This window comes from Chlamydotis macqueenii, chromosome 5, assembly GCF_036417535.1.
Source record: "Chlamydotis macqueenii isolate bChlMac1 chromosome 5, bChlMac1.mat, whole genome shotgun sequence".
Taxonomy (NCBI): Eukaryota; Metazoa; Chordata; class Aves; order Otidiformes; family Otididae; genus Chlamydotis; species Chlamydotis macqueenii.
Genome location: NC_141560.1, coordinates 44,684,802 through 44,711,890, shown reverse-complemented (window position 1 = coordinate 44,711,890; position 27,089 = coordinate 44,684,802). Strand labels below are relative to the sequence as shown.

General features: G+C 34.1%; 1 protein-coding gene across 6 annotated transcripts in view; it reads right to left on the bottom strand.

The window, feature by feature from the left end:
* Nucleotides 1-5,713: 5,713 nt before the first annotated feature.
* FUT8 (fucosyltransferase 8) overlaps nt 5,714-27,089 on the bottom strand; it is a 126,458-nt gene continuing 105,082 nt past the window's right edge. For all 6 annotated transcript variants that reach the window (XM_086749687.1, XM_086749685.1, XM_086749689.1 and 3 more), the window contains 4 exons: nt 19,941-20,187; nt 18,094-18,270; nt 10,658-10,808; nt 5,714-7,034 (listed from right to left, as the gene is read on the bottom strand). In XM_086749687.1, the coding sequence (XP_086605813.1) occupies nt 6,717-7,034; nt 10,658-10,808; nt 18,094-18,270; nt 19,941-20,187 (893 nt within the window). In that variant the 3' untranslated portion in view covers nt 5,714-6,716. The remainder of the gene's footprint in view (nt 7,035-10,657; nt 10,809-18,093; nt 18,271-19,940; nt 20,188-27,089) is intronic.

The window sequence follows — 27,089 nt, the reverse complement described above, 5'->3', positions numbered from 1 at the left end:
CAAGATTTGTCTATCTTTGCTGAATAATTGAAGTTTAGTCATTAGCAAAATCAGTTTAAGAAATGTTAGTGCACAATGAAGTCCATCTGAGGCAAGAAGAAATATTGTCAGTCTAATCTAACAGATCTGAACTTATTCTTCGCGTATAACAGTTTTATTCTCAAGTGAAAAATAATTAAAATTTCATAGACATTACAAAGTGACCACAGATTTAAAATTACAAACTCATCACAGTTCATTCTCCAGCAATAAGCTAAATTAGTGAAGCAAACTACTCCCATCAGCTTGTCAATTGCTTTCCAGCATCTTGGTTGGATGTAACAGATGCCCGATTCCTTTTCATTCACAAAGAAGAAAGTAAGATGTCCTGGTTTTTTATGCCCTTCTGTTTTTCCAGGTTGCTACTGTTTGCAAAGACATCAAACACACTAGGCTTCTTTAAAAGATAGATCTTTTGTAGGCAAACTGCACAGCAATCTCTACATTCAGTGGATTCTCACGGCTGAGATGTTGTGGCTCTACTCACAGTGGAGCAACTGAAAACTGTGCAGTTGTATTATACAAAAAAAACCCAAACAAACAAAAAAAAAAACTTGCCAAAGAAAGACAGTGGGAACACTAAAACTAAGCTCAAATAAAGGATTCTAGGACTGAAGAGAAGAAAGTGGCATGTCTCTTATGGTCCTGTAAAAAGACTGCATTCAGATTGTGTCCCTATTGCTTGCATATTAAGCTGCAGGCATTAGTGTATAAGTGCTAGCCAAAAATGGATAGGGAATGCTATGAGAATACATCTTTTATCTGGTCAACAAACTTGCCACACCATGAGCTGTAAATCATACTAGATAAGGTTGTTCTATGCCTTGTAAGCCTCCTAAACACTTATTAGGCTCATTTGATTATGGTGTTTTCTCTTTGAATCCTTGACAGGGAAATACAAAAATGCATTTTGTAAAAAAATAAAAAAACCAAAAAAAAACTACAACAACAACAACAACAAAAAAAAACAAAAAACCCAACAAACAAAAAAAACCCCACCAACCTGCAAGAAATATAAATTCACATGTTATTATGAAAAATCAAATAACGGCACTTACTGTCCCTTGGATTCCTAGTCAAGTAATGACCACTAACCACTAGGCGAGGAAATCAAAACACACTAAGCAGAAAGGTTTGAAGAAGGTTCATACAACCACGGTAGATCAGGCTCAGGTGCAAGTAGGCAGTGGGGCTACTGGAAGAACATAAAAACATCATAGTCTTCAGGAAACATCGATCTAGATGATTCTGTTAAAATATTGTGACTAGAGGAAGTCTTAAAGGCAATTAGAAGAAATTGAGTCAGGTCTGATATACTTCTTGAAGAAAACGTAGGACAGTTGGGACTTGGTCTCACCATGCTCAAGAAAACCCTTCGTAAATATACTAAAATACAATCAAAATCCTGAGTCTGTATAAAGTGGAGAAATCATGCAAAATTGAAAGTAAACGCAGGACATTTATGTGTCAGCAGTTATAACATGTACAGTACAGTGCAGTGGAGACAGATCCTTCTTTTAAGCTGACTCCTAAGGAGACACTGTTGAGAGTATAAAGTAATTTAGAGAAAAAAATAAAGCCATTGCGGTGCGAACAAATGGCACACCTTTGTATCAATCTAAACTTGCTTGAATTGCACTGGCAATAGGATTCTGCTGACAAATTGAGTCAAAGGAAATGAGCGTACAAAATAAAGGAAGGTTCCACTGAATAGCAAATATCATCAGCATTGTTAGGTATTTGTACGTAGTACCAAAAGGGTTAAAGACTGGGAAACACATCAGTGCAAGGGATTCTCACATGCCTGTAGTAATGTTGGAAGACCTCTGCCTTATGTACTTACATTCTGCAATAATCTCGTACACAGTGAATGTAACGAGTGACACAGGCAAACCGATCAGCAATTTTTTTTTTGCAGGCTTGGAAATTTTACACTATCCTCTTACCTGTATCATGCAGTGCCACACTTGATGCTTTTTAGAAATGAAAAGGATTCTACAAAGTCTAACCCAACTTGTTTGTGGTTGTTGTTTATGTGTAAATTTCTTTGATTCAGTCTTGTTACTGATAAGCTTGCAGGTACATCCAGGGGAACGTGACAAAAGTCTGTAGACTACAATTAGAATTCTAGTGGTGCCCTATGGAACTGGAAATTCTGTGAGTTTTAAATGCAATTTTAATTCAACACAATAAGCAAACCAAACAAAGTTTGTGCCCTTTGACAGCTGCTCCCAAGCCACCCATGTATGAATGAAACTGCAACACAGTAAAAATAAATTATCAGAGTATGACCAGCATGATTTTTATACACATGACTAGGACTGGTATTAGGCAAAATCAAAAGAAGGGTTGCAAATTTTAAGTATTTCTGACAAAGAGCAGAATGATTTTCCTGGCAGAGGGCCTTAACTCAGCATTAAAAGGTTTATTTGTGGCTTTATAAACTGATGTAGTAACTTAAATTAAAAGTACAATATCATGTCTTCTTATTAGACTCTCTCCTTCTCACCTCTGAAACTAAACAAATTATTTTTACCAGGATTCTTCAAACACTTTAGAGATCACATGGCAAAGAAACTTACGACTTGGAAAAACAAAAGTTCAATTCACTGTTTTGAGAAAGTTCCAAATGGTAGGTGCTACTAGACTAGCATGAAGGAAAATCTCCCTCCCCTTATCAAAAATTTGTTATGAAAATTTTCTAATTTATATTCTATTATATTTCTAGCTCAGAAGACAAGACCTTCATTTTATAATTGAATACCAATGGAACACAAAACCCATATGGAGGAAACTTTCACATTGTGAATATCTCTCCATAAGAAAGGTGTCATCAGTTCTCTTTTCTGAAAAGATTGTTAAAGGAGAAAAATTCTCCTGGTAATTACAAGTTTCCTTAAAATTCAGTGGTAGAAGGGGTAGACAAAAGACTTCTCCAAAGGTAAATATTTAAAAAAATTTAAAATAAAACATCATGCTTCGTGAACAAATCCATACTACTCTGCAGTTCACAGGGACAGGATGTTGGCAGAGGAGGCCTGGGAATCCCATGCATCTGACTGAACTGAAAATCAAGGACTGAACTCAGGTTGGTGTAATTGAGGCAGCAGCAGCAAACTGCTACTGATTACCTCAGTCTCTGGGGGCACTAATATCACAGCACGCTACTTAACTGAACAACTCAGAATGAATTTTTTTTGCCCAGCCAGTAGGAAGCAGGTAGAATATTCAGTTTCCAGAGACTAAATTTACCTGCCAAATAAGTTATTCGATGAGCTACTTTTGTTACTTGAGAACATGACAATGTAAAAAAAAGTACTGTTCATATTCTTTTCTTACAAACACAACAGGCACGCACACATACACACACAGACATGCTTCTTAAAGAGGAAAAATTTAATTAAACATTAGCTTGTTTAAGAAAGTATGAGGGCTGTCTTTGTCTTACGGATGTCAGACTTGGTGGTTTGGTATGAGGCAAAAATTACATGGCTGGATTATTGCAGAGCAACAAGGCAAACAGAAGAAACAAAATGTATACTTGCTTGCTTGCAAGCATTCTGGCTGTTATCTTAACGAGTTCACAACTTTCAAAAGATTCACCTTTCTTTCTGGTTTTTAAGATAAAATTTTTATTTCCTGTTATTTAACTTGTCTGTGAGCTACAATAAAAACCTGGGGGTCTCATTTTCATTTACCCATGGGTTCTTCCATACTACCTGGACTCCACTGTAATGAAGAATAAAGTCTCCAATATTCATTTAGCTTAATATAAAACAAATTCAGTTTTAATGTCCCAAGGTCCCAGGATTCCAAGACATAACTAACTGGTAGTCTTAAAGGAAACAAATCTCTAGAAACAGATGCATCTAGTAAACACAGCCTATTGCTAGGTCTCTTCATCTAAGCAGTAGTGCATTATAAGCACTAGAGGATCACAGGACCCAGGGGAATGAGGTCATAGCATCTACATGAGTATAATTCTTAACAGTAATTTCATAATTTCATACCATTTCATGATCATTTTCTCAAAGATTATGAGCTACTTATTCATTAGGTACTTAGAATATGTAAGGAGGCACATGTACCTTGTCAATACTTTGTCAGATACAGTCTGTTGAGGAATTGCCACAGTATATAGGTATGTCTCCTATCACATCAGTGTTTTCAGTTCTCTCATTCCTAGATCAGAAGATCTGCTCTTGCCTTTGGGCTCATCGTAGATGTTCTGTTATTTATCTTCTTTAGCAATATTTTCAATTGAGTTACTTGACTATGGAGGAATTTTCATATGCTAATTCATTTATGAATACTATTTCTACATCACACTCTAAGAAATGAGCTGGAAATGATGAGCTCTGAAGTTGTAAGTAACAAGCTTCAAAAAAGAAAATATTTTCAAAATCTATAAATATCAAATAGATAATGTAGTATTTGTGGACAAATAATTACATTTGTTTTCCCAAAGATAAAATGCATTGATCTAATTGCTAAGGAAGAAATAATTGTGGTTTTGGATTTTTTTTTCAAGTTGAAAAGGAAAGTAGCAATAGCTCTATATGTACAATTCAAATTTAACTTACAAAAGGTCATAATTTAGCCTACATTTGTGCCTCTAAAATACCACAAGTTTGTCTAAATCGGTGGAAAATTTATCAGAATCACTTAGACAGGAAACTAACATCAAACAGCTTCCTTAGTAGTTCCAAAATAAAGTTAATAGTTTACTTTATTCATCTTAAGTCACAAAAAAAATCGTTTTGAGCATTTCTCAGCTACTCTTACTCATTTGTCTTTATCCTTCAATCCATCTTTAAATCCCATTCGGTATCTATGCTCATTTTTACTGATATGTCTATTTAATACTACTAACAGGCAATCTATCTTTTTTTCTCACAGCAGTTTTCAACTTTTCAACTTGTTATTCTTTTTCAAGATACAAAATAGGTTTTCAGCTGAGGAACACATAACTGGAAGGGATCTACAGGATCAGTCCTGCAAGTAATGTCAGAGAGAACTTTCTTAATTCCTTGACATACCAATCAACTGCCATCTTACTTACCACTATTTTCAATTGGAAGACTGTTGCTGAACTTCATACCACCAGAGAACCAGAGATTTCCTTTTACTTTCAGTCTAGAATTTATTCACCTGTCAAGTGCATCCATTATGTTAACACTGTCCTTGGTCTATTAATAAATATAATTAAATATCTTTTTAACTTTTACTTTATTAAGGTCAACCAGCCAAGCTTTTTTAATCTTTACTCATGTGGTATTTTCTCAGTCTCTGAATAGCAAACATTTTTGGCACTTCCAGTATTCCAGATTGGATGGCACTAGAATCTCTATAATGCTATCTTGTACTTTTTTTTTTTTTACTATATATATACACATACACAACCCCCAAATCTACAAATTTGTTTGTAAAACTGTTTTATAAATTATCTCTTTTCTTAATAGCGAGCAGACTAGCAACAGATTTCAAAACACTAAGAATTACTAACAATTTTATGTCATGCATAAGAATTCATCCTTGTGTTTATTTATTTTCTTGGAACCTACTATTTTTGGGTAAATTGTTAGATTATTTTTTTTTTTGAGCACTCTAGATTGATGGGTTCTATAAGTGGGATAACCTGAAGTATTTTACTTAAAAGTAACTATACTCAATGCCAAAACAATAAATGGCCATTTATAATACCCTAAAAATATATTTTCAGAAGAGAAACACAGAAGGTAGAAGAACACTGCTAGAGAGTAAATGTAAGAAACTGAGCCACTAAAGTCATCCTGCTGAAACCCACTGTCCACAGAACTGAGCAACACTGTGTCACTAAGCAGTTATTGTACTATATAATGAGTATTTAAGAACTCCATGAAACTCCACCTACTTTTTCCTTTGTGGGTTTTTTGGTTTGGTTTGTTTTGCTTTATTTTTTTCCCCAATCAAAGGCAACGTCCAGAAACATTATCAGTACTAAAGAAGCTGTTCATGGCATTTTTTTTACAAAAGTTCCTAACAGACAGTGACTATTTTATTGTTGGATGTATCCTTTATTTTATTAATGATGAGAAGTAATCAATGGAATGCTAAAAATAAACTTGTAAAGAAATCTAGTCTGAAATCTGAATCTGTTGTTTGAAGCAAGTTCAGTGGTCACGGTAACACCAGTTGAAGACTGACTCTTGCCCATCGTGAAATAGGCATGGCTCTTCTAAAAAGGTCACAAATTTTTCAAATATAGGCACCATGTTTCAAATTTTGCACATACAAAATATGTTCATGTCACTCAAATTACACAATGTGGCAGTGTTATAAGTCTGAACATTATTGTCAATTAATCGCAGAGAAAAGAGCCCAAAGCTCATGTAAGACTAATGACTGAGACAAATCCTGAAAAGAGACAAAAAGTATAAAACAACAGTTTTCCTGTTGTATGTGGTTTTGTGTGTGCATGTGTGAGAGTGCATGTAACAAAAAATGTTTTAAGAGTAAGTTCAGACAATAGCCCATCCATTTGTTCTCAGCTTCTTATCCAGTTTCATTGCTAAAGGCTTTGATGTTAACTGCATGTTAAAATGCAAATTCAAATCCCATATAAACCATTACTTCATGTGTTGACTGGTTCAAACCAATCAAAATTGTTCACTGCTGCCGAATGTCTTCCTTTTCATCTACTTGTCAGCCTCTGGGTATGTAGGATACTTGACCATCTCAATCTTCTCCTTAACTTTATAGGACGGATACAGGCCTGTTCTTCCTAATTTCCTATTGATGCCTTTTGAATAACCATCCCAGTGGTTTCCAGCTACTCCAATTATATCTCCAGGTTCCATAGGAATTTCATCAGCAGTTCGTGGATGATGAGCATAAATAGCAATCTGGTTGTGGGCATTCTGTCCCCCAAAGTAGTAGATATCATCCAAAGAATGGAAATAAGCTGAAGCATCTGGATGCAATGTCTGCATAATTTCATAGGCAACTCGACAAACCTTAGAAACAAGAACAGAAGAGAAGTCATAAGTATTGTGTGTGCCTGAAAAATACCACAAAAGTCAGCAGCCAATGTGTAACAATTAAATTTCACAAGAGGATCAAGTTTTGGAATGTCCAGGTCAAAAAAAAAAACAACCAACCAAACAAAAACAAAACCAAGTAAGATGCATATTTACTAACAAGAAGCATACAATTTTGCAGCATCTTAATTAGTACTTTAGTGATCAGATTTGGTAAACTAAGAAATCGATAAATAATTAGAACAGTCTACTTTTCAGTAAAAATTGAGAACATCTATATGAACACTGGCCCTCCTGCTTTTCAAAATTAATTATATGTAGCCAATCAAATGTAAAAGCAAAATCAGGCTGAAGTTAATTATTTCAAAGTATTTGTTGTACTCTATAATATAGAAAAAAAATTATTACCCATACATTGGTAAAAGGTCATTTATTTTATAGCTTCTGTGACTGATTTTGATGTTTTGTTCTCTGCATGTGTGTCCACCCCAGGAGGAGGATACACACACACACTGTGAAAGATTGTAAATCTTGTCAGTAGAAAAGCTTTTTAGTGAGTGTAAATGTTCTGCATGCCTGACAAAAAACATACACCACCTCCTCTCAGTAATTGTTTCCTTTGTAGTGCTAAAGCTGGGTAACTAAACTGTAAGTTGTTGAGGGTAGCAGGCAAAGAATCCACATGCAGAATTATAATTAAAGCCAGCCTCCTATTTTCAATTCATAGATTCACTTGTTTTGCAGCCTGTATACTTAGATACAAAGCAAAATACAAAGATAAGAAGTCCTGGAAGAAGATGAGATTATGAAGAAAAATACATCAGGCAGAGGGAGCTACAATTTCATCTAAATGAAAATAGAGACAAAAAATGTCTCTAAATGTTTTAATGTGCAATCTTAATTCTGCTACTGTGTTATGATTTGTGTAACTACCATATGGCTTTTCCATACATCTCAATGTGATGTTGCTGAAATACCAAGGTATTGTTTTTCCCCTTAACTCTCTACATCACTTGATGGGCCTAATTATTTTAACAGCATTCTAATGAAATATCTATTTGTCAGCTTATATCATTGTTTATTTAGATTTGGTAGCATAAATAAGAATTAATATAGGAGACTTCCTTAAGCACCTGATTCTGTTCACATATACTGTAATTTTCTTTTAATACCTCTGTAATGAACTTTTGACTTCTTTTAGCAGGAAAAAGAAAATGGAAAAAAGTCAACGTATAATTTATTCATGTGCAACTCCAAAATCACACTGGAAATAAATTAGACTAGATTCTTATCCTTACTTTCTCTTCATACAGATTGGACAAAAATGGTCATTAACAGCCTGATTTTGCTTAAGTTTAATGCCAAACTACCAAACTGTTTATTTCATTGATGAAAGGACAGAGATAGTAGTTCAAATGTTAGAGATCAAAAGATTCAATTTTAAATCTACAAAAGAGAAATCTTTCTGAATCTGAACAGTGGGAAAACTGGCATCAGACCTTAGAAAAGTCCAGTATATGAAAATACAGTAGAGATCCATATTGTTGCATCACCAGCAAAACTGGTGCTGAATGATTTTTGAGGAGTTTGAATTATTAAAGCACACGAAATCGTGCAGAATAAACTCAGTAGATGTTTGGACCAAGTTCATAGTCCCAGCTATTGAGAGTAACAGTCTGATACAGGATTTCATAGACTTTAGTAGAATTTTCTGCAACTCTGGAAAACCAAATATGTCATTCAGCAAACACATCTATTGTCAAATGCAGAGAGATGCAGAATGAGACTGGAGCTTAAAGATACCATGAACCTCATAGAGGGTTGTACCAGATGACCTCCAGAGGTCTCCATCAACCTGTATCACCTTAACTATATCAATGTATTTTAACACATATTCTTCTTTCAAAATTACTCCTTCACTTAAAATTCAATTAAAATACCCTGTCCAAGCCATTTGTACCTATATTTAAATGTTTCTTCTATATTTATAACTAGTGTTTTATTTAAAGCAAATGTTTACTACTTTTAACACACAGCTTTCTGAATATAATAGTAGAAAATGTTACAGATTTCTTATTAAGTTTTTATCCAAGATCACATAATTCTTCTTTCAGAATACGAACTGAGTCTACACCAATGCACATGTAGCATTTAAGACACACAGTCCAAGGTCTTGGCTGATAATCAGCTCTTTCACTGTGATATGCGTTCAGTGGACATACTTCAGCTGAAACAAACATAATCATGAAACCAGATGCCCCTTCACAAGCTTTTTCTTAGTGAGGGTTTTTACTTCAGAGTTTATTCATGTCTTGGTGTGAAGTACCCTATATTAATAACTTTCTAAATATGCTACGAAATGTCATTTTCTTCACAGGGTTTGGTGAACAGTAAAAAAACCAAATGTATCCAAAAGCATGACTGGGGGATAAGAGGCTTTTCTATACTTTTTCTGGTTTTGCTGTCTTCTTGCCATGGCAGTGTTGTTAAGAATTCTGGCCATCGAGGTCAATATATCACTGTATTGATCATACATAAGTATTAATATCATGCTTGTTACCTACCCAATTGTCATTACAGTGCAGAATTTACATTTGAGACATTTCTTTTTGAGATAAATTTTAACTTTCAGTTTTTGTCCACTTCCATGTAACATTACAATCATGTGTGATCATAATCTATTGCCACCTACAGTTTAATGCTTTCCTAACCAGAAGTGTCACCTAAGAGCATATATGGCAACAGTAGGTTAAAAACATTGACTCTATTTGATTTCAATCATATTTTGCCATACTTGAATTACATGGATCAGCATATGAGTCACAAAATACTACCTTCTGATCTTTTTTAATCTTAAACCAGCTTTTTAAAACAGCTTTCCGTGATATATGAAACTAACATAACAACATGACATAATAAAGAAGAAAATACAAAAGGATGAAAATTATACGATTCAGTTTTCTAATGGACTCCAACTTGCTTCATCAGACCATTCAAGAAAGGACGCTTGTAGCATATTATTATCTGCAACAAGAAATCTCTATGGATTACAGTGGATTGCACTGCTGCTGGATTACTAAAAATGTAATCGACTGAAGAGAAATTGAATGTTTGCTTTCTTCTTTCTTTTCCATTCCAACAATCAACTAAGGCAACAGCAGACATGTTTGAACTTTAATAGAGTGCAATGATGTCTAGAAATGGATGGACGCAAGTTACATATTAACTTTATGCAAAATTAAGAAGTGTTAAACATGTTTTAAACGATTTTACTTATTTTAAATGCCTTAACTAAGCTGCATAGAAATGGATGGATACAAGTTATACATTAACTTTATGCAAAACAAAGAACTCCTAAACATGTTTAATATAATGCCTTGCTTATTTCAAATGTCTTAATTGAGCCAGTAACTTCAATGAAGGAGAAGTAATCAACCAGTGCTTACAGTCCTCAAAATGCTCACATAGCCTACCAAGCCTTCAATTCTTCCCTGAAATTTTCATGAGAGCACACTGAGAACACGATAACAGGAGCATGAAGAAAACTAAAATTTAGGACTGGTATATATACTCTATACTGTAGTTGTATTGCAGTTTACCTGTGACGAAAATGTACAGACCAGGAAGTCTGCCTGAGACAAAAAGTGAATATCCAGAATAACACCTCTTAGGGAGTTTTCAGTGTATCGGTTATGAAGTCCTGCTGACCAGGATATAGAGTTATCACTGATGAATTCGTAATTTGGATACCTGTGAAAATACAATATGCTGTTAACAGCAAAATCTTTCTCTTTCTTTTTTTTTTAAAGAAGCATCATCTTTGCTGCAGGATAAAGTTGTTAATTTGTTTTAAGTAAGTCTCTGCTTTACAGGGAATAAATTATAATTTTGCTGACCACTCTAGAATGTTACCACTGCCTCCAAACATGGCCTCTCTTTATAAAAAAAAAAAAAAAAAAAAATTAAATAAAAAGATGTTGTAAGTCTGTTTGAGATCTGACACTGTAAAAAAAGTGAAAACATATTAGGACATATATGCCACATTCTGCTAATGCTACTGATTTTAGATTAAATAGACACTTAGCTTTCTCTACTACTAAGCAGAATATGAGATTGTCTCTTTACTAGACTACATTTTGTTTATTACTATACTCTCCATTAGATACTGATTATGACACCGTGGAAGAAAATCAGTCACCTGCAAAAGGGACATACTAAATAAATGAATCTATACTAATAAAAAAAAAAAAAAAAGAAAAAAAAAAAGAAAAAGTCTTTCACAGTTATTAAGGCCCTGTGGAGAACAAATTTTGAAACTTACTAGTCAAAAGGAAATAAAAGAAATTTAGAACTCATGGCAATACACCTTTCTTGACATATTATAAAAAAACAGTAATACTTTAAGTCAAAATATTTTATTTGAAATATAAAACCTTTTTAATATTATTTTAAAAACAAAGTTAAAAGTTTTTAACATGTAACAATGACTTCAAAAGAAAAAATGCTTTTAATAAATGTTGAAAAATATTTATCTTCCTCAAAAAACATTTGTACACCTTTACTGGGGAACTGAAATCTGAAATAAACTGCAAAAAGTAGCACAAATTAATTAAATTTTCAGTCTCCTATCAAAAAAAAAGTTTTATATAAAATATTCTAGATAGATGTAACAATTATAATTACATTGCTGTTACATAATAATTATATTTCAATCATGAAGTGCAACTCTTGTGACTACGCTGCCAACTACAAAATTTCAACTACAGGGCTAATTATAAAAATAATTTAAATAAGATCTATTTTTCAAATTTACAACTTCATAGCAATTATAAGGCAATATATTACATAAGATAGTAAGGCAGCTAATATTACATTTGTAAGAATTAATCATTCTTACACTGTTTAATAAAGAAAATCAGAATATAGGAGCAGGCTGTAATGCTGGAGCAACAATAACTTAGACCTGTAGTCAGATGCTTCAAAGCCTGACAATCCTATGGTGAACATCGCTCAAAATAAGGTTTACACTCACAAGGTTCTTGGAAAGTAACTGAAGTTAGCACGCACTTGTATACAACCAACATAGCATGAGCATACACTCTAGACACACAGTAGACATGATTATGACAACCTCGTATAAGAATATGTTTCATTAATTAAATTTTAATGTTAAAACTATGTGAACACTGTTTTCAAAAGTTAAACGGACAAATATAGTAGTGTTCTGGTTTTGTTAGTGAGGGGGGGCCTAAGGTGGTAGCTTCTGTAGGAAACTGCTAGAAGTTGCTCCCCTTTATTCAGTGGGCTCGGCCTTGGCCAGCAGCGGGTCCGCCCTAGGCCCGGCCGAGTCCCCTGAACAAAGGGGAGCGACTTCTAGGAGTTTCCTACAGAAGCTACCACCTTAGGCTCCCCCTCACTAACAAAACCAGAACAAGTAGGCTTTTCCATCTAACATTCGCTACTACCAAATCAGGAAATTTATCTCAAGAGCAAATCAAAAAGCCTATGCAGAACTTCCACATTTGAGGAAGAATTTAAATTTATCTTTATAGTTATTTTAATAGAATTTTATCTCCCCAAGAGAAATATCTGCTCTAATAAGAAATTATATGTGTATACTAATTTCCCAAAGATAGCATGATAACTTTAAAGGGTGCATCTGATCATGCATGTCATTGGGAAGTTCATATTACATTAAAAACAAGACAAAATAAAACAAACAAATTTTTTTTTTTTAAAAAAAAAAGGAGGAAGAGGTGGTGGAAATATTCATTTGGAGTAACTGATAAGACCTCTTCTGAGAAATTATAGAAGCACATGGATCAAGAAATATTTTTTTTTCAAGGTGAACTCTATCACAATGAGAATTTTCTTTATCTTCTCATGCTTACATTTTTTTTGTCAGTATTTAACCAGCTCTCAAAATACAACACATGACAACACAATATCTGAGATAACATTCTATTTCTGTTTCCATCGTGTGAATCATATTAGTATTAAAAAAAAAAAATGTACAGACCAAACAGAAATATGTCACACACTACTGTGAAAACTAGCTGAGGAACAGAGATGGGCATCAGCCTTACTTCAGCAACACAACTCCGAGAGGAGTAACATGAAGAACACTTAACAGACGATGTCATTTCTAGGGACAGTGAACATAGTAAAGATAGTCGCATGCCGCTTTGCAAGTTCTAGGTATCAGGAAGACTGCTAAAATTAATTATTTCCTTCAAACTTCAAAAATCAGAATCCACATGTTGAGTAGAGTCAAAAGAACCTTTCTTGAAGAATCTGATTTCTTATTAGCAAAAGATCAGTCTAAACTTAACGAAGGAAGCACACGCACACAAAAGGTGTCATATAGGTACCTCATAAAAAGTGATAAAAATCAGAATTGTTTACACATAATCTTATGCATACATTTAAAAATTTTCTCCTTCCTCACGTTATTCTGGAAACAGTCTTGGAGATGCATTTAAATCTGGTCTTCAATTTCATTTTGTAAAGTTGATCCAATTTCACCCAACCAAGAGTTTTCAGAACCCATTTCTTCAAATCAGTGATCCAAGCTTAGCATTTATCTACTCACATATTCAAGTTTTCAAACATCACTTTTATGTTGTCTCACACACACAATGCTGTATTTATGCTTGTTTCTTTTAAACACCCTAAACTGTGAGTACAATAGGAGCCATACTCAGTGTGACCAAAGAATCTTCTAGTCCACCATCCTGTCTCCGACACAGGCTGAAAGCAAAGCATAAAGAAAAATACAGTAAAAGGCCAAGCCTATACTCCTCTCAAGCTTCGCCATTTGTGGCCCATTGACTTCCTGCATCAGGTGAAGTTTAATTCTCCTTCCCACTCACTACAGCGCTTTAGATTCTATTTAAAGCTATTCTTATCATGAGTCCAAAGAATAAAGGAAATTAACCTTCTAAAGCTCTACAGTTAGCTCTTGCTTCTTTCTATTCCGTTTTCCATCTCTATTTATATTATGATTAATGTAATACTTACATTGTAAGCTTTTGGGGAATTTTTTTTCTTTTTAAGCAGAACTTGGGCACAATCCTATTACTAGGATTCCTGAATGTGTGGTAAATGAATAATAAATAAGATTATGTCATATTCTTACTAACAGAATCACCCAAATAAAGTATTTTGTAGGATCCCTCCCAGCTTGCCAAAGAAATTACCCACACGTTCTCTTCTCTATAACAGGAAAGGACCAAACTGTGAAGATAAAACCAAAGAATGAAAACTGGCATAATACTGTTTTCTTTGTATTGGACTACATGTATGTAGTATGTCTCTTCCACATATCTAAAAGTAATATCTAATTCTTCTAAAGCTATCTAATAGATTCTTGAAACCTACATACAGGCAAGGAAAGATTTCCCCCCACCCCAGGAAAAGAAGAAATGAGAAGAAGGTGGGGAAGAGACAGTTTAAAATCTTTCCTTTCTCCGCCTACCAGCCTCAGATAAGGACAGAAATGAAGTAGAGTTACGAGGCTATTTTCAACTGGTTTCAGAAGCTGATCAACCAGTTGTGTAACTACAGCCTATCACTATGCTATGCAGCAGGTGCAAACCAAGGCGAGTCCCAGGCTCCTGTTCTCAATTCGCTAGAACTCAGAAAGTGTCTAAAACAGGCAACGCAGGCTTTCTTTCCTCTGAGAGGAGAGTGTGAGCATATGTGTAAACAGACAGAGCAAGAAATAATGTGTTTGCTCAGGTCTTGCTCTAAAAAGAATTTAAAAATGTTTGAGCTGTTCATCAGACTCAAGAATTTTGAAGCACTACTGAATTCGATAGATCAGGCACACTATGACTCAGGGGCAGGGAGGATTGCAATAGCTAAACTACAGATAGTACACAGGGAGAAGAGACATTAACCTGCTATTGTGGAAGTGAATAAACAGGGAAATAAGGTGAGGGCAGAAGCTTTCTTAAGTGCTGGAAAAAAAAACAAACTACTTATAAAGGAGGCAAATTACTGCAAAAAAATGAAAAAGCAAAATACAAATGACTTTACAGGTAAACATCCTGAAAGGAAGAATGTAATTTGTTGAATTTTAGTGCTTACATATATGAGAAAGAGACCAAAATAGTTTCATACATCAATCAGAAAGGTATTAAATATGTTTTCTTAAGAATTTATGAGCATGTTCAGCTGCATTATTTTGAATACCTTAAAGAGAAAAGATGCTGTAAATAATATTATAGACTAGAAATACATATACTAGAAATTCAGAAGTTTGTGTTTGAAAACTATTAAATTAGCCAAAGAACAAGGAATTTACACCATCCCTAACATATCACTTATCTAAGACAAATACCACGACCTCTGCTTACCAGAAGTTGTCAAGTGTTTTAATCTCATAATTATCAGAGCTGTTGAACTCTCAACCATGCTCCTCTCTAATCATGTTCTATATTATCCTAATTCTGAAAACATATAACTTATTTCATTTGGAAACCAAAACAAAACAAAACCCCTCTACAAACTCATAGTACTGCCTTCACTATCTTTACTCCTGTACCTCCAGTTGGTAGACATCTGACTGCAACAGCAGTTTCTGAAATTTAATTCAAAATATTTCCATTTTCACAACTATGAATAGTTTGAAATACTTCTCTTAATAGAAACAACAGGCCTATTCAGGAATGTTGGCTAAATTTTCATTATTTAAATGCCAATCACTCTCATGTAAAGTGTGATATAATATCTAGTATTTACTAATATTACTGCACCCAATAATGAATGCAATATAAGCTACTGCAGTATAATATGACAGCTGTTTCCAACAAAGCTTTGTAGTTAATGTGTCTAGACCCTTTTTGTCAGAAGTGTAAACTAATTTGTAGTTTTCTTTACAAGAACAGGAAGAACAGGTTATTTATTCTCAAAACCTGGCCTTAACCTGCCTTCAGATGCCCTTAAATGCTGAAACATCAAATTGCATCCTGCCTTCTATGAAATGACAGCAAGTTTCAAAATGCCTTCTACTCAATTGCAAGCAACAGTAGGGTGCATGCAACTTAGGAAATCATGTTTCAGTGCAAACTATGACGTGAAAACTCAGCAGCAACATGTAAAAAAATCCTTCACTACTTACAGATTCTATGGCTTTGATTAAGAAAATGTACAAAATAAATGCTGTACTAATGAGCTGTATCTTATAATATGTCAATAAAAGTATGATTGGGAATGGACCTTGAACTGAGACAGAAACTGCAATACTTAATGCAATTAAATATTGTTTTACTGAGCAAGTCACAATTCTACTATTAGTTCTTGTTGCTATTGAAAACTTAGGACAATATGTTTACATAGGTAGTGTATCTCATTATTATTCACAAAGCTAAAGTATACAGTGCTAAGGATTGAAAGTTGAACACAAATAAAGAAAAAATCCATAATTAAAGTTGTTACAGTAATATTGAATTCTGTTATGTCACAAACAGTAATTAAAGCTATTTCGGACAATGTAATGAATTAAATATTATAACCTCAATTTTATATTACCTGTCTTTTCATTGCTCAGATTTGCACTTTAAATGTTATGTTATCATAATTGTTTCTGCTACTGTTTTTGTATACATATACAAAAAAAAGAAGGATTAGATTGCCATCATCTGGAGTTGTGTATGTTCATTTAGTTTTTTCAAAACTCCATAATTTTAAACAGCAACCCTTTATAGATATGAAAGAAAAATAGAAATAGCACAATTGAAATACACAAGTTTGCAAAGCTGTAGAAAATACCTCTACTATCAAATTACATTTCCTGCTTACCTTGTATATGCCAAAACAAATTTATAATCCAATATGTTATCTTATACATTTTTCCAGGCATGTCTACCATGAATAAAACAGTTCAAAAATTTGCCATTTTTGAGTTATCTGGATTTTTAAAAGTATTAATTTCTTTGCTTAGATGAAAAAAAAAAATGTATTCTTCTGCTCAAGGGAGATAAAATTTTTGAAATAGAAATAGGTGCTATTCAGTAGACAAATAAATAAATAGTACTTGAAAGAAAAACATGCTAGCCAGTACTCGGTAACAAATATATTAAATGCAATGCATATGAAATACTTATCCAAGTTTCCATAGTCACAGCAATAAGCATTTATGAACTTGTTCATACACCATAAACACCACAATCCAAGAAAGACACAGTTAAATATGGAATATTATTCTTCCATATGCATCTGCTTTCTTTTACTGAACAGAAGGTGACAACTTGCAAAACATGTAACTTAACAATGAGTCTTCACAGGAAAATACAGGCCATGTTAGGAGTAAATGGATGCATACTGTGCATTTCCAGGTTTGAACCCAGTTATATTTTCTATTACAAGCTGAAGTACCCTATAGCTAGGGGTAGGTTCTTACACTGACGTTCTGGAGAGCTAGAAGGGAAAAAGAGTAAAAAAGTGGTAATGTTACAGATCAAGAATCCCACATATATTGAAGGACAAACTTCAAAATTACTCAACATGTAGGGTGAAAGTCTTCGAAGTTGTCAGTGTAGAAACCTTTCTGAAACACTCAACAGAAGTTTTTCAACCAACTTAAAACAATTCCTCTGGCAACTACTCACAGAAAGGTATTGTTTGGACAGGTGAAACATCTTAATACATTAAATAGTTTTTACAATATTTCTGAAGTTTCTTTTTAATATGTACATTCTAGAAGAAGTTTGGTGTATTTATTATTTATATTTTTAGTTCCCTTTTACAGTTTTTTGGTTTGTTTTTTTTTTTTTAAAGTAGGTACAGGTATCTTGTTCAACTCTTCTAAATTTTTAACATGAAGCTTTAAAAAGCATACTCAGGGAAAAAAAACATCATTCAAAAAAGAGAACGTCTGAAAGAAAAATCAAAATCATTGGAAACTGAAATGCAATCTTAACTGTATAAATGATAACAAAATAAATGATACTAAAATTTGTGCCAACAATAGCCAGAAATTATAAAGCTAACCAGAAAGAAGAAACTGTAATATAAATATAATTCTTCTTACTTGGATTTTGCCTCTTGCAACAATGAAGGGTCATCTGTAGCCAAATACACTCTTTTTTTATCAACAGGCATTCTGCGAGCAAGAAGTTCAAACCTCTCTTCAACATGTACCATATATTCTTCGATGGGATGAAATGCTGCCTCTGTTCCTACTTTGTCAGTCCTTCGGACATGAACACTGGAAAAAGGCAGAAACTAGGAATTCAATTTATAAATAGAATACATACTTTAGCAACTGAAAATTTAACTCTAAATTTCATGCCTGCACTTTTAGAACGCCTATTAAATACATAAAACAAGGAAGGATTAAAACTCATTGATGTCCATCAAGATACACTAACAACATGAAGTTAGCTGTCAGTCTGTTCTTGAAAGCAATATAATAATCTTGCAAGGAAGGCAAAGGACAACCAAAAAAAAAAAAAAATTGAGGAGATTTGATTGTAGCATACAAGGAGATTTGATTATAGCACATAAGGTATTCCTTTGGTGCAGAAGGTTAAGTTATTTGGTGTAGTTAGACAATCCTGTATGAATACAGTTCAAAACCAAAATAGGAATATTCACACCATAGATATATTGAGGGATTAACTACAATGCAGAGTTTGAGTGAAGGTAGTTAAAAATGCATCTTTCCCATCTGCTTGAAACCTAACAACTCTTCAGATCCACCAGTGGTGAAGCGGTCTACCAACTCAATGGTCAACAGCCAACTAACATTTAGGCAGACCTACTGTGTACTGGCAAAGGAAGAAATATTTACAGACTCTAGTACAGTGGCAGCAAATTTTTTCATGTTACATGACAGTAAAACCTTTCTTCCACAAGCTGCTCTTTATTGCCCATAGATGCTTTCCTTCCTTCTCCCCACATCTCCCCATACAGACCTTTCCAATTCATGGTTACTGCTAAGAAACAACAATAGTGAGAACATCAGCAGCAAAGGCAAAGGCACATACCATGTTGAGGTGTAGCCAACAACAAAATTAATTGTGGATTGTGGCATGTGGAGGAGGCTGAGGAGAGACCCTCATTGCTCTCTACAACTACCTGAAAAGAGGTTGTAGGGAGGTGGGTGTTGGTCTCTTCTCCCAAATAACTTGTAATAGGACAAGAGGAAATGGCCTCAAGTTGCAGCAGGGAAGGTTTAGGTTGGATATTAGGAAATGCTTCTTTACTGAAAGAGTGGTCAGGCACTGGAACAGGCTGCCCAAGGAAGTGGTGGAGTCACCATCTCTGGAGGTGTTCAAGAACGTGTAGACGTGGCACTTCAGGACATGATTTAGTAAGCATGCTGGTGTTAGGCTGATGGTTGGACTTGATGATCTTGGAGGTCTTTTCCAGCCTTAAAGATTCTATGTAAAATGTAGGCTTAGCCTTTTCTCCTTAAATGTAAAGGCTATAGGCACTTGAAAAGATGACTCAGACAGAAAAGTGTCTGGAATACAAGCTGTAAGGCAATTATATGAATAAAATTCTGGTTTACATTACTAGATATGGAAGGACATACAAAAAAACCTTTCTACTGAGCCACCTTTAATGTATCAGTCCAACTATAGGTAGGCCAGTATAGAATCATAGAATCGTTAAGGTTGGAAGGGACCTTTAAAGGTCATCTAGTCCAACCCCCCTGCAAGGGGGGGTTGTATTACAAGTATGCTGAAGAAGTACTTGTAATCAACTTGTATTATGCACAGTTGAAAAACAATAGTTTCATCTAGAAAGCACCCTCTCTCCCCACAAAATGCTTAAGGCTGTTGCATAACTATGATAAACAAGAACAGGAATCATTATATACACATATTCAAGCATAGACAGTTAAAAAAAAAAAACACCCTTAATACTCACCCGATTACTGGATGTTTGAAACCAAGTTTCCTTGTTGCTTCCTCTATTTCTTTTTCTAACCAAGGCTGTGGACGAATCAAGTATTTCACAAACTGTGAGACCCACCACACTGCAGGATCCCCATGTACACGAATTAGCCTATCAGCCAGGTCTTCAGGGATAGCCAGCGGTAAATAAGGTGGCCGCGGGTGTAAGCTGTCAACAATGGGAAGTTCCACCACCTGAACATCCTTATCATTAGCCTCACCTGTTTTAAAATACATACTAGCATGAGTCAAATAGTTTACTTTATTAATAAAGCTTTACAATTGGCAACTAACATCCCAAACATAGCAGCTAAACCGTATCTTCAACTTCAAAAAGACTACCTAATCCTTGATCTACTTTTTCAAAATAGCATCAAAAAATTAATAAAAACCATAGTTTAAACTAGATTTATGTATGAATTGCATCTAAGAATCCACTCTAGTAGAACAAAGGTGAAGGTCCTTGAATTCTTAGCAGCTGGTAGTTAATACAATATAAAAAGCATTCCTGTATATAAAAAGGTATAAATATATAAACAACTACATCAAGTACTTGGCTTACTTGGACAGACTTGTTATCTAAAATGCTTAAAATTCAGTTACTTTTTAAAAAAAATAAACTAATTAGTATTTTACAGCATAAGAAAATGTTTAAAAAATAACTATACAGCGCCCTGTTGCTCTTTTGAATACATTTTATTGCAGTAAATCTCAGCATTTCAGACATGATTAGAACTACTGAATTAGCTACTCTACTGACAGAAGGGGAGGAAAGACAGAAAGAGAGACAATTCCTGTCCTGAAGAACTTAAACTATGAAGTTAAGTAGTAAAATAAATAGATCAAAGAAAACAGCCAACTACTATACAAGCATGTCATTTACCTACAGGTAATAATTTGTTATCTTTTAAATACTAAATAAAGTAGAATATACAGATGGTTTAGACTGGTCTCTCAATCAAGGCTCAATAGCCACTAAACATTTTTGAGAGTTTTTACTAATTACATGAATATAAGTGCCTATGTAATTGGTAAGTCAAAGCTATTTCCCTGTACTGAAACTAATTATAATACAAAGCATTACATTTTTGGAACACTGAACATTTCAGGTAAGATTTATAATGTGCTCAATTCTTCCAAAAGAATATTTTCAGTGTCTGCAGTGTTTACGAGCAAAGATGTCTAGTTCTCCATTTAGTGTTCACCAGCCAGAAAACTGTTTTAAATATAAGTAAATTGAACTAATAACTGTTGATGACCAAGTAAAGCTAATGGTTGAAAAAATCAATTCAGTGCAAGGATAAACTCTTATTTTAAGAACAGCTAAAAATCCCTAAGGCTAGAACACTTCTGCATACACTAAAAATAATTTCAGTATGTTTGTGACAAAGTCCTAGAAATAAGACAATTGCATGATTAAGTCATACATTGGCAGAATGCTACATTAATACCAGTGAGTCTATTGAAACTAGTCAAAATTCAGCAGTAGCTCTCTAGGACATGGTTATTTAAATAAGAAAACTTTGTTATTATCAGGTATATTTTCAATTAATTTTTAATAGATTTGAAAATCTGTCATCTTACTTGTATCTATATGTTAATATTTCATCACTGCGCTGTATAACACCACTGTAAAGGGATCTTTTAGAATTTCCCATAGAATATGTACTGCAGGTACGGATGATACTTTTTAATTCAAGAAGCTAATTCATATTTTTACCATGTATTATATCACACTTACATGAAAAGATTTACTAAAAGTTCATAAATTTAGTAAAAGTATTGAGCATTTAAGTTTTCTTATAGTAAGATGGATAGTATTTTATCACTATGTCTTCAGAAAGCTGCAATAAAGAAAAGCAGCCTGAGGCCAGGGAAGTGCTAAATCTGGTGCAGATGTCAAGTATTAGTCAGAGGTTTAGACAAGAAACTTTTAGCTTGGGAATGGTATGAAAGGACACTTGAGTTTCCATCCTTTTTATCCTTTCTCCCTCAACTGAGAGTAGGGGAAGGAACAGGGTGGAAAAAGAAGCAATAGCAATCTTAGCCAAGAGAAGAAAGAAAATACTCATCTTAAGTTAGAGAAGGAAATTCCCTGCAACACTTTTGAGGAGAAAAATCACAGGTGCTAAGAGGCATACAAAAGAGTGAATTTTTATTAAGTATGGTATCACTGACAAGTTTTTAAACTTCATTCTATCACTGAAAAAATTGTTGTGCAAAAGACAGACATCTGGTAAGTCTTGTTATTGATAAAACTGATTGAGTAATCTGACCCATTGTTTGGCATTCTGACCCTGAAAAGCACAAATACATTGTTCTATACTGTTCAAAGGATAAGAATGTGCTTCTAAAAATTTCCACAGGCTGTCTTAAGGTTTGTGAAGAAAACAAGATTGCCCAGCAATAACTAGGAAAGCTCTCAACATATGGCAAACTAGATTAAAATATACCAAAATCACAAGAATACCGAAGACAACTGTGAAAAAAACCCCAGATTTCAGCTTTCAACTGTACGTGTTATGTTGTTTGAATAGTAATGAAGTTCCAAAAGACTTGCTACGAATCAAAATCATAAACAAACAAAATGTATTTCATTACAGCAAAACAAACAATTTGGTTGTGCAAAATTAACTACTAGGTCAAGTGTTAATGAGTGCACTTCGAGGTACAGAAAACTACTTTTTGAGAAGGAACTGAAAATGTCATATGGTTATTTCACAAAAAAAAAGATTAAGAGTTCGTTATTTTGCAAAACTACATAATGAGACCCAACAAGGGAACTCTCACTGAAAGTATGAGTAACAAATGGGAAGTCATAAAATGAAATATTCACAAATACAGATCAAAGAATGTGTTGCTATTATAATTAGAAATTTTGAAATGGTTACAGAAGCCCATCATGCCTCAGGACTTTTGCCAGTTACTAACTGTTGATAAAATAATTCTGACACACTGTCCTGGTTTTGGCTGGGATGGAGCCAACTTTCTTCTCAGTAACTGCTATGTTTTGGATTTAGTATGGGATTTGGTGTGTGAAGAATGTTAATTATACACTGATGTTATGAGTTGTTGCTAAAGAGACCAAGGACACTGTCCGGCTTTCCAAGTCTCACTAATGTGCAGGTGCAGGAAACTGGGAGGTGTATAGCCAGTACAGTTGACCCAAACTGGCCAAAGACAGCATTCCATGACATAAACTTCATGCTCAGTATGTGGGGATTGGCCAGGGAGCAGCTCGCTCTCACTCCTTTCCTTGCTGCTTGGTTTTATTTCCGTGATTGCTGCTTGAGTCGGGCTATACCAATCACTGGGATGTCAAGTAGTGAGAAATTGTGTATCGTTCATTTTGTATATTTTAGTACTTACTATTGTCATCTTCCTTTGCTATTCTAGTAATCATCTCAACCCATGAGTTCTCCTTTCATCCCAATTCTCTCCCCATTCCTGCTGGGGAGGGGGAGAGTAAGCGAACAGCTACATGGTATGAGATTGCTGACTAGGACTAAACCACAACACACACACAGTGTTGTATTGAGAAAATGTATGTAAATGTTTTTTTAAAAAATAATTTAAAATCAAATAATCATTATGGTCATCACTATTTTCAACAATGTTCTATTTTGTTAATGGTTTACATAAAATTAGAGGTAGACAAGGTGCATAAGTCTACTTAGTTAAAACATACAAAATTTTAATAAAGCACAGCCATTTGACATCACTGATTAGAATATCTATGTAATCAACAAATCAAATTGTTCGCAGAATAATTCTACAAAACTTTTTGACAACCTTCTAGTTTTTATTAGCTTTATTATAATTCTGAAAAATTAAAAAAAAACTTCCTACTAGTCTTCACTCACTTTTAAAAGTATGAGAAGGCAGAGGCAGTAAAAGGAAAGCTTACAGCAACTATTTCCTTTTGTCCTCGACAAAACCAGCAAGAAGTAACTCTTTAGTAACCTGAAGGAGTAAACAACTCTCTGTAAAAGCCATATAGGTAAGTGGCAGACTTCTTACCCTACTGATCGCTTCCCTCCCCACCCCCCGCCCCGCCAGTGTTCATTGAAAGATTCCCAACAGGCAATGACGTTGTCCTATTTTCAACAGGCATAGTTTTAAAAACTTTCATGGAAATTTTGGATAGCAGGATATTGGTTTAGTTTACTCAGAAATAAGCTGCAATGAAAATAATTTATATAGCAGATAATAAAATCTCAGTCAGATTGACAGGCAAGCACATACATTACAAAAACATTAAGTCACATTCTTGATGGATATTAATTCTAGCTGTTCAACTGAAGATGGGTTAAAACTACAGAAGGATCTTTTTATTCACTCATTTCTTCAGTTTTTAGCTACATATTCTCTAAATTTTAAAATACTTCAGTTCTTTCACTTCCCAGCTGTAATTTGTTAAATAATAGATAAGCCATAAAAGGTAACAATCCATACTAATGCTTATATCTTTTTCTCATGTTAGTAATTCAAATCACAGTATCATCATGTCAATCAAGTTCAAATCCCAGCTCAGTGCAGGTCCAACTTTGACATTTGATCACAGAATGATAGAATCATTTACATTGACAGATACCTCTAAAGTTGTTATAGGTTATTTATATTTCAGCAATACTTTAAGCTACTTCTTCCAATGTGATTTATTTTGCTTTTACAATTGCCAAAATTTGCCTCTGCAATTTTATTTATAGCTTGTGTAACTTTTCATACAATTCCAAGTGCAATTTCTCATTTTGTATCAACCTAAATAATTTTTCTCCAAACTTCTGCACTTAATCAATTTTTCCTTCACTGAGTAATCAAAAGATCAAGTGTTTTGGTAACAGTCATAAAGTACTGCAATATTTCTAACAATCACTCTTTTATCACAACAACACAGTCTGGAGGAAAATCACAGACTTTTAAAGAAACAGATTATTATTTAGATGACCTACGCCAGTCACACCACCTAGATCTTACTTATCATTTTTTTGGATATGTTCATCACTAATAGATCAGTAATACAGTTTGAATTTCCAGGATTACTTTCTAAATACTGAAATGAGCTGTGTCTGTTACAAAAAGCACAACTTTGTTGCCCTGCAGTATCCCAGTGTGCCTTAATCACTTTATAGCTCACAGGACTTACGTAATTTTTCGTGATTCGGCATAACCTCATTGTCTGTCTGCTTTCAAATTGAGTCTTTGTCCTCCTAATTTAAAGCCCATTTAGAGACTTCTGCTATTTGTATCTTTCATATCAACTTATTTGAAACCTGAAAAATGTTGGTGGTTTGCCTCAAAATTACCTTTGGAATTTTGTCATTTTACCTTACACCTTACTTCTGCCACCTGACCATTGGCTCAGACCTGCACTTGGATGGGCATCTTTATTGGGTGCTCATTACTTTGAACAGCAAAATGTCAGCTTCGTTTCAAGCAGCAATCAATATTATTAGTTAATATTAACTGAAAACCTGTTTGAGCACTTTATTCTTTCTATTATTTCAAAATTCATTATCTGATTTCAAAGTGTTCTTTCAAGAAGTTGTCCTTAAAAGTATGCCAAGGAACACTGTGCTAAGGACATTCCAGTTGTGTAAATGAGAACTCCAATTTAATTTCAGTTTATGAATAAACTCAAGTGAAAATTGAACAGCTTCATTGCTTTTCTATTACTGTAATATAGACTTATTTAAGTGATATCAACTTACATAGACTAATCACAGCTCTACCTAACTAAACTCTACAGCCTGAAAGACTTACTCCCCAAATTTGAAACCTCACCCAAACTGAGTGAACACTTCTAAATTTAGTCGCACAAGGCATGTCAGAGTGCTAGGAATGCTGTTAGATTAGCATCGGATATGGTGAGAGAGACTGGTCTGAATCCTCACAAGGCTCCTCGTTGTCTTGCTGTCTACTGTTATGTATTGCAGAAACAGCAGGTTCATGGTTCATCAACTTAAATGATATTTTAATGCTTTCCTTTGCAAAGCAAACAAAATGAAAAATGGAAACTGTGTAAAGTTGTGGTGTGTTACAATATTTATGAATTGTGAACTAGTTCAGAAGAAAGAAAAAGTATGCTTTTATCTGTTCTGTGCTGCAGACTACATTTCCTACAACTATCTTTTGGGCACCTCCAAACATTATTAGTCATCTAATAAGAATTCTATGCCATAGTTGAATTATAAAATGGAATTAAAACATGATAAAGAACCCTATTTTTCTTTTAAAGTAGTCAATGTAAAATGTAAATTGTATATCTATGTGTTTTTTCTCCAAGATTTTGCTTTTTACATTTTTAATACAAAGTTTAACTTGGTTTCTGATTACTTTTTCACTAGTGTTCCACTTTTTTTTTTTTTTAAATCATCCTTTACCTAATCAAACCTTTTAAGGCAGGCAGGTATTGAATGAATTTGTTGCAATTCTGTTTGAAAGAAACTGAAAATACAGTCCTTTTTTTTTTTCCAGGTTCATGCCACATGGGTAGTATCATCCCACTTGTCAACCCAAGAGGATGATTCTTGGTAGCTTCAGAAGAGAATGAACTAAAATGCTTTCAAACATACAAACAGGTCTTCTACTACTTTTCTCAACCCAGCACTCCCAAGGCTTTTTTCCTGCATCCTTTCTTCTCCTGTCTTCCATAATTCTTGCAACTATCCTCACATATTCTTACCACTCTCTGTACTGTTTGCCTGTTGGAAAACTACATTCGTGATCAGTCACTGCTTCTCACTTGCTAGTAGGCCTGAATATTGACTTACAACAGCTGTATACACATACCAAGGCTACATATTTTGAGAACTTTTGAGAGACCTTAACAAGACCTATTTCTTTTGGTCAAATTTAGCCAAAATTCATCCAATATTCAGAACTTGTATTAAGTTAGGATTAAAAAAGGAGCAGATAGAAAGGCACTTGTCACATCACTTGGAGAAAACATTAAAAAGTAAAGATTTTTACCTTCCTCTATTGTTTAGATACTCAGCATGCCAGCTGGAAAATTTACAGATGAAGTGTGTGATTGCACAAATTGACTTCATATAACAGTCAGTGAAGGCATTTTCAGACTGTCAAACTAAATAGAAATCAAGAAGCTTACTAGTAATTTGTT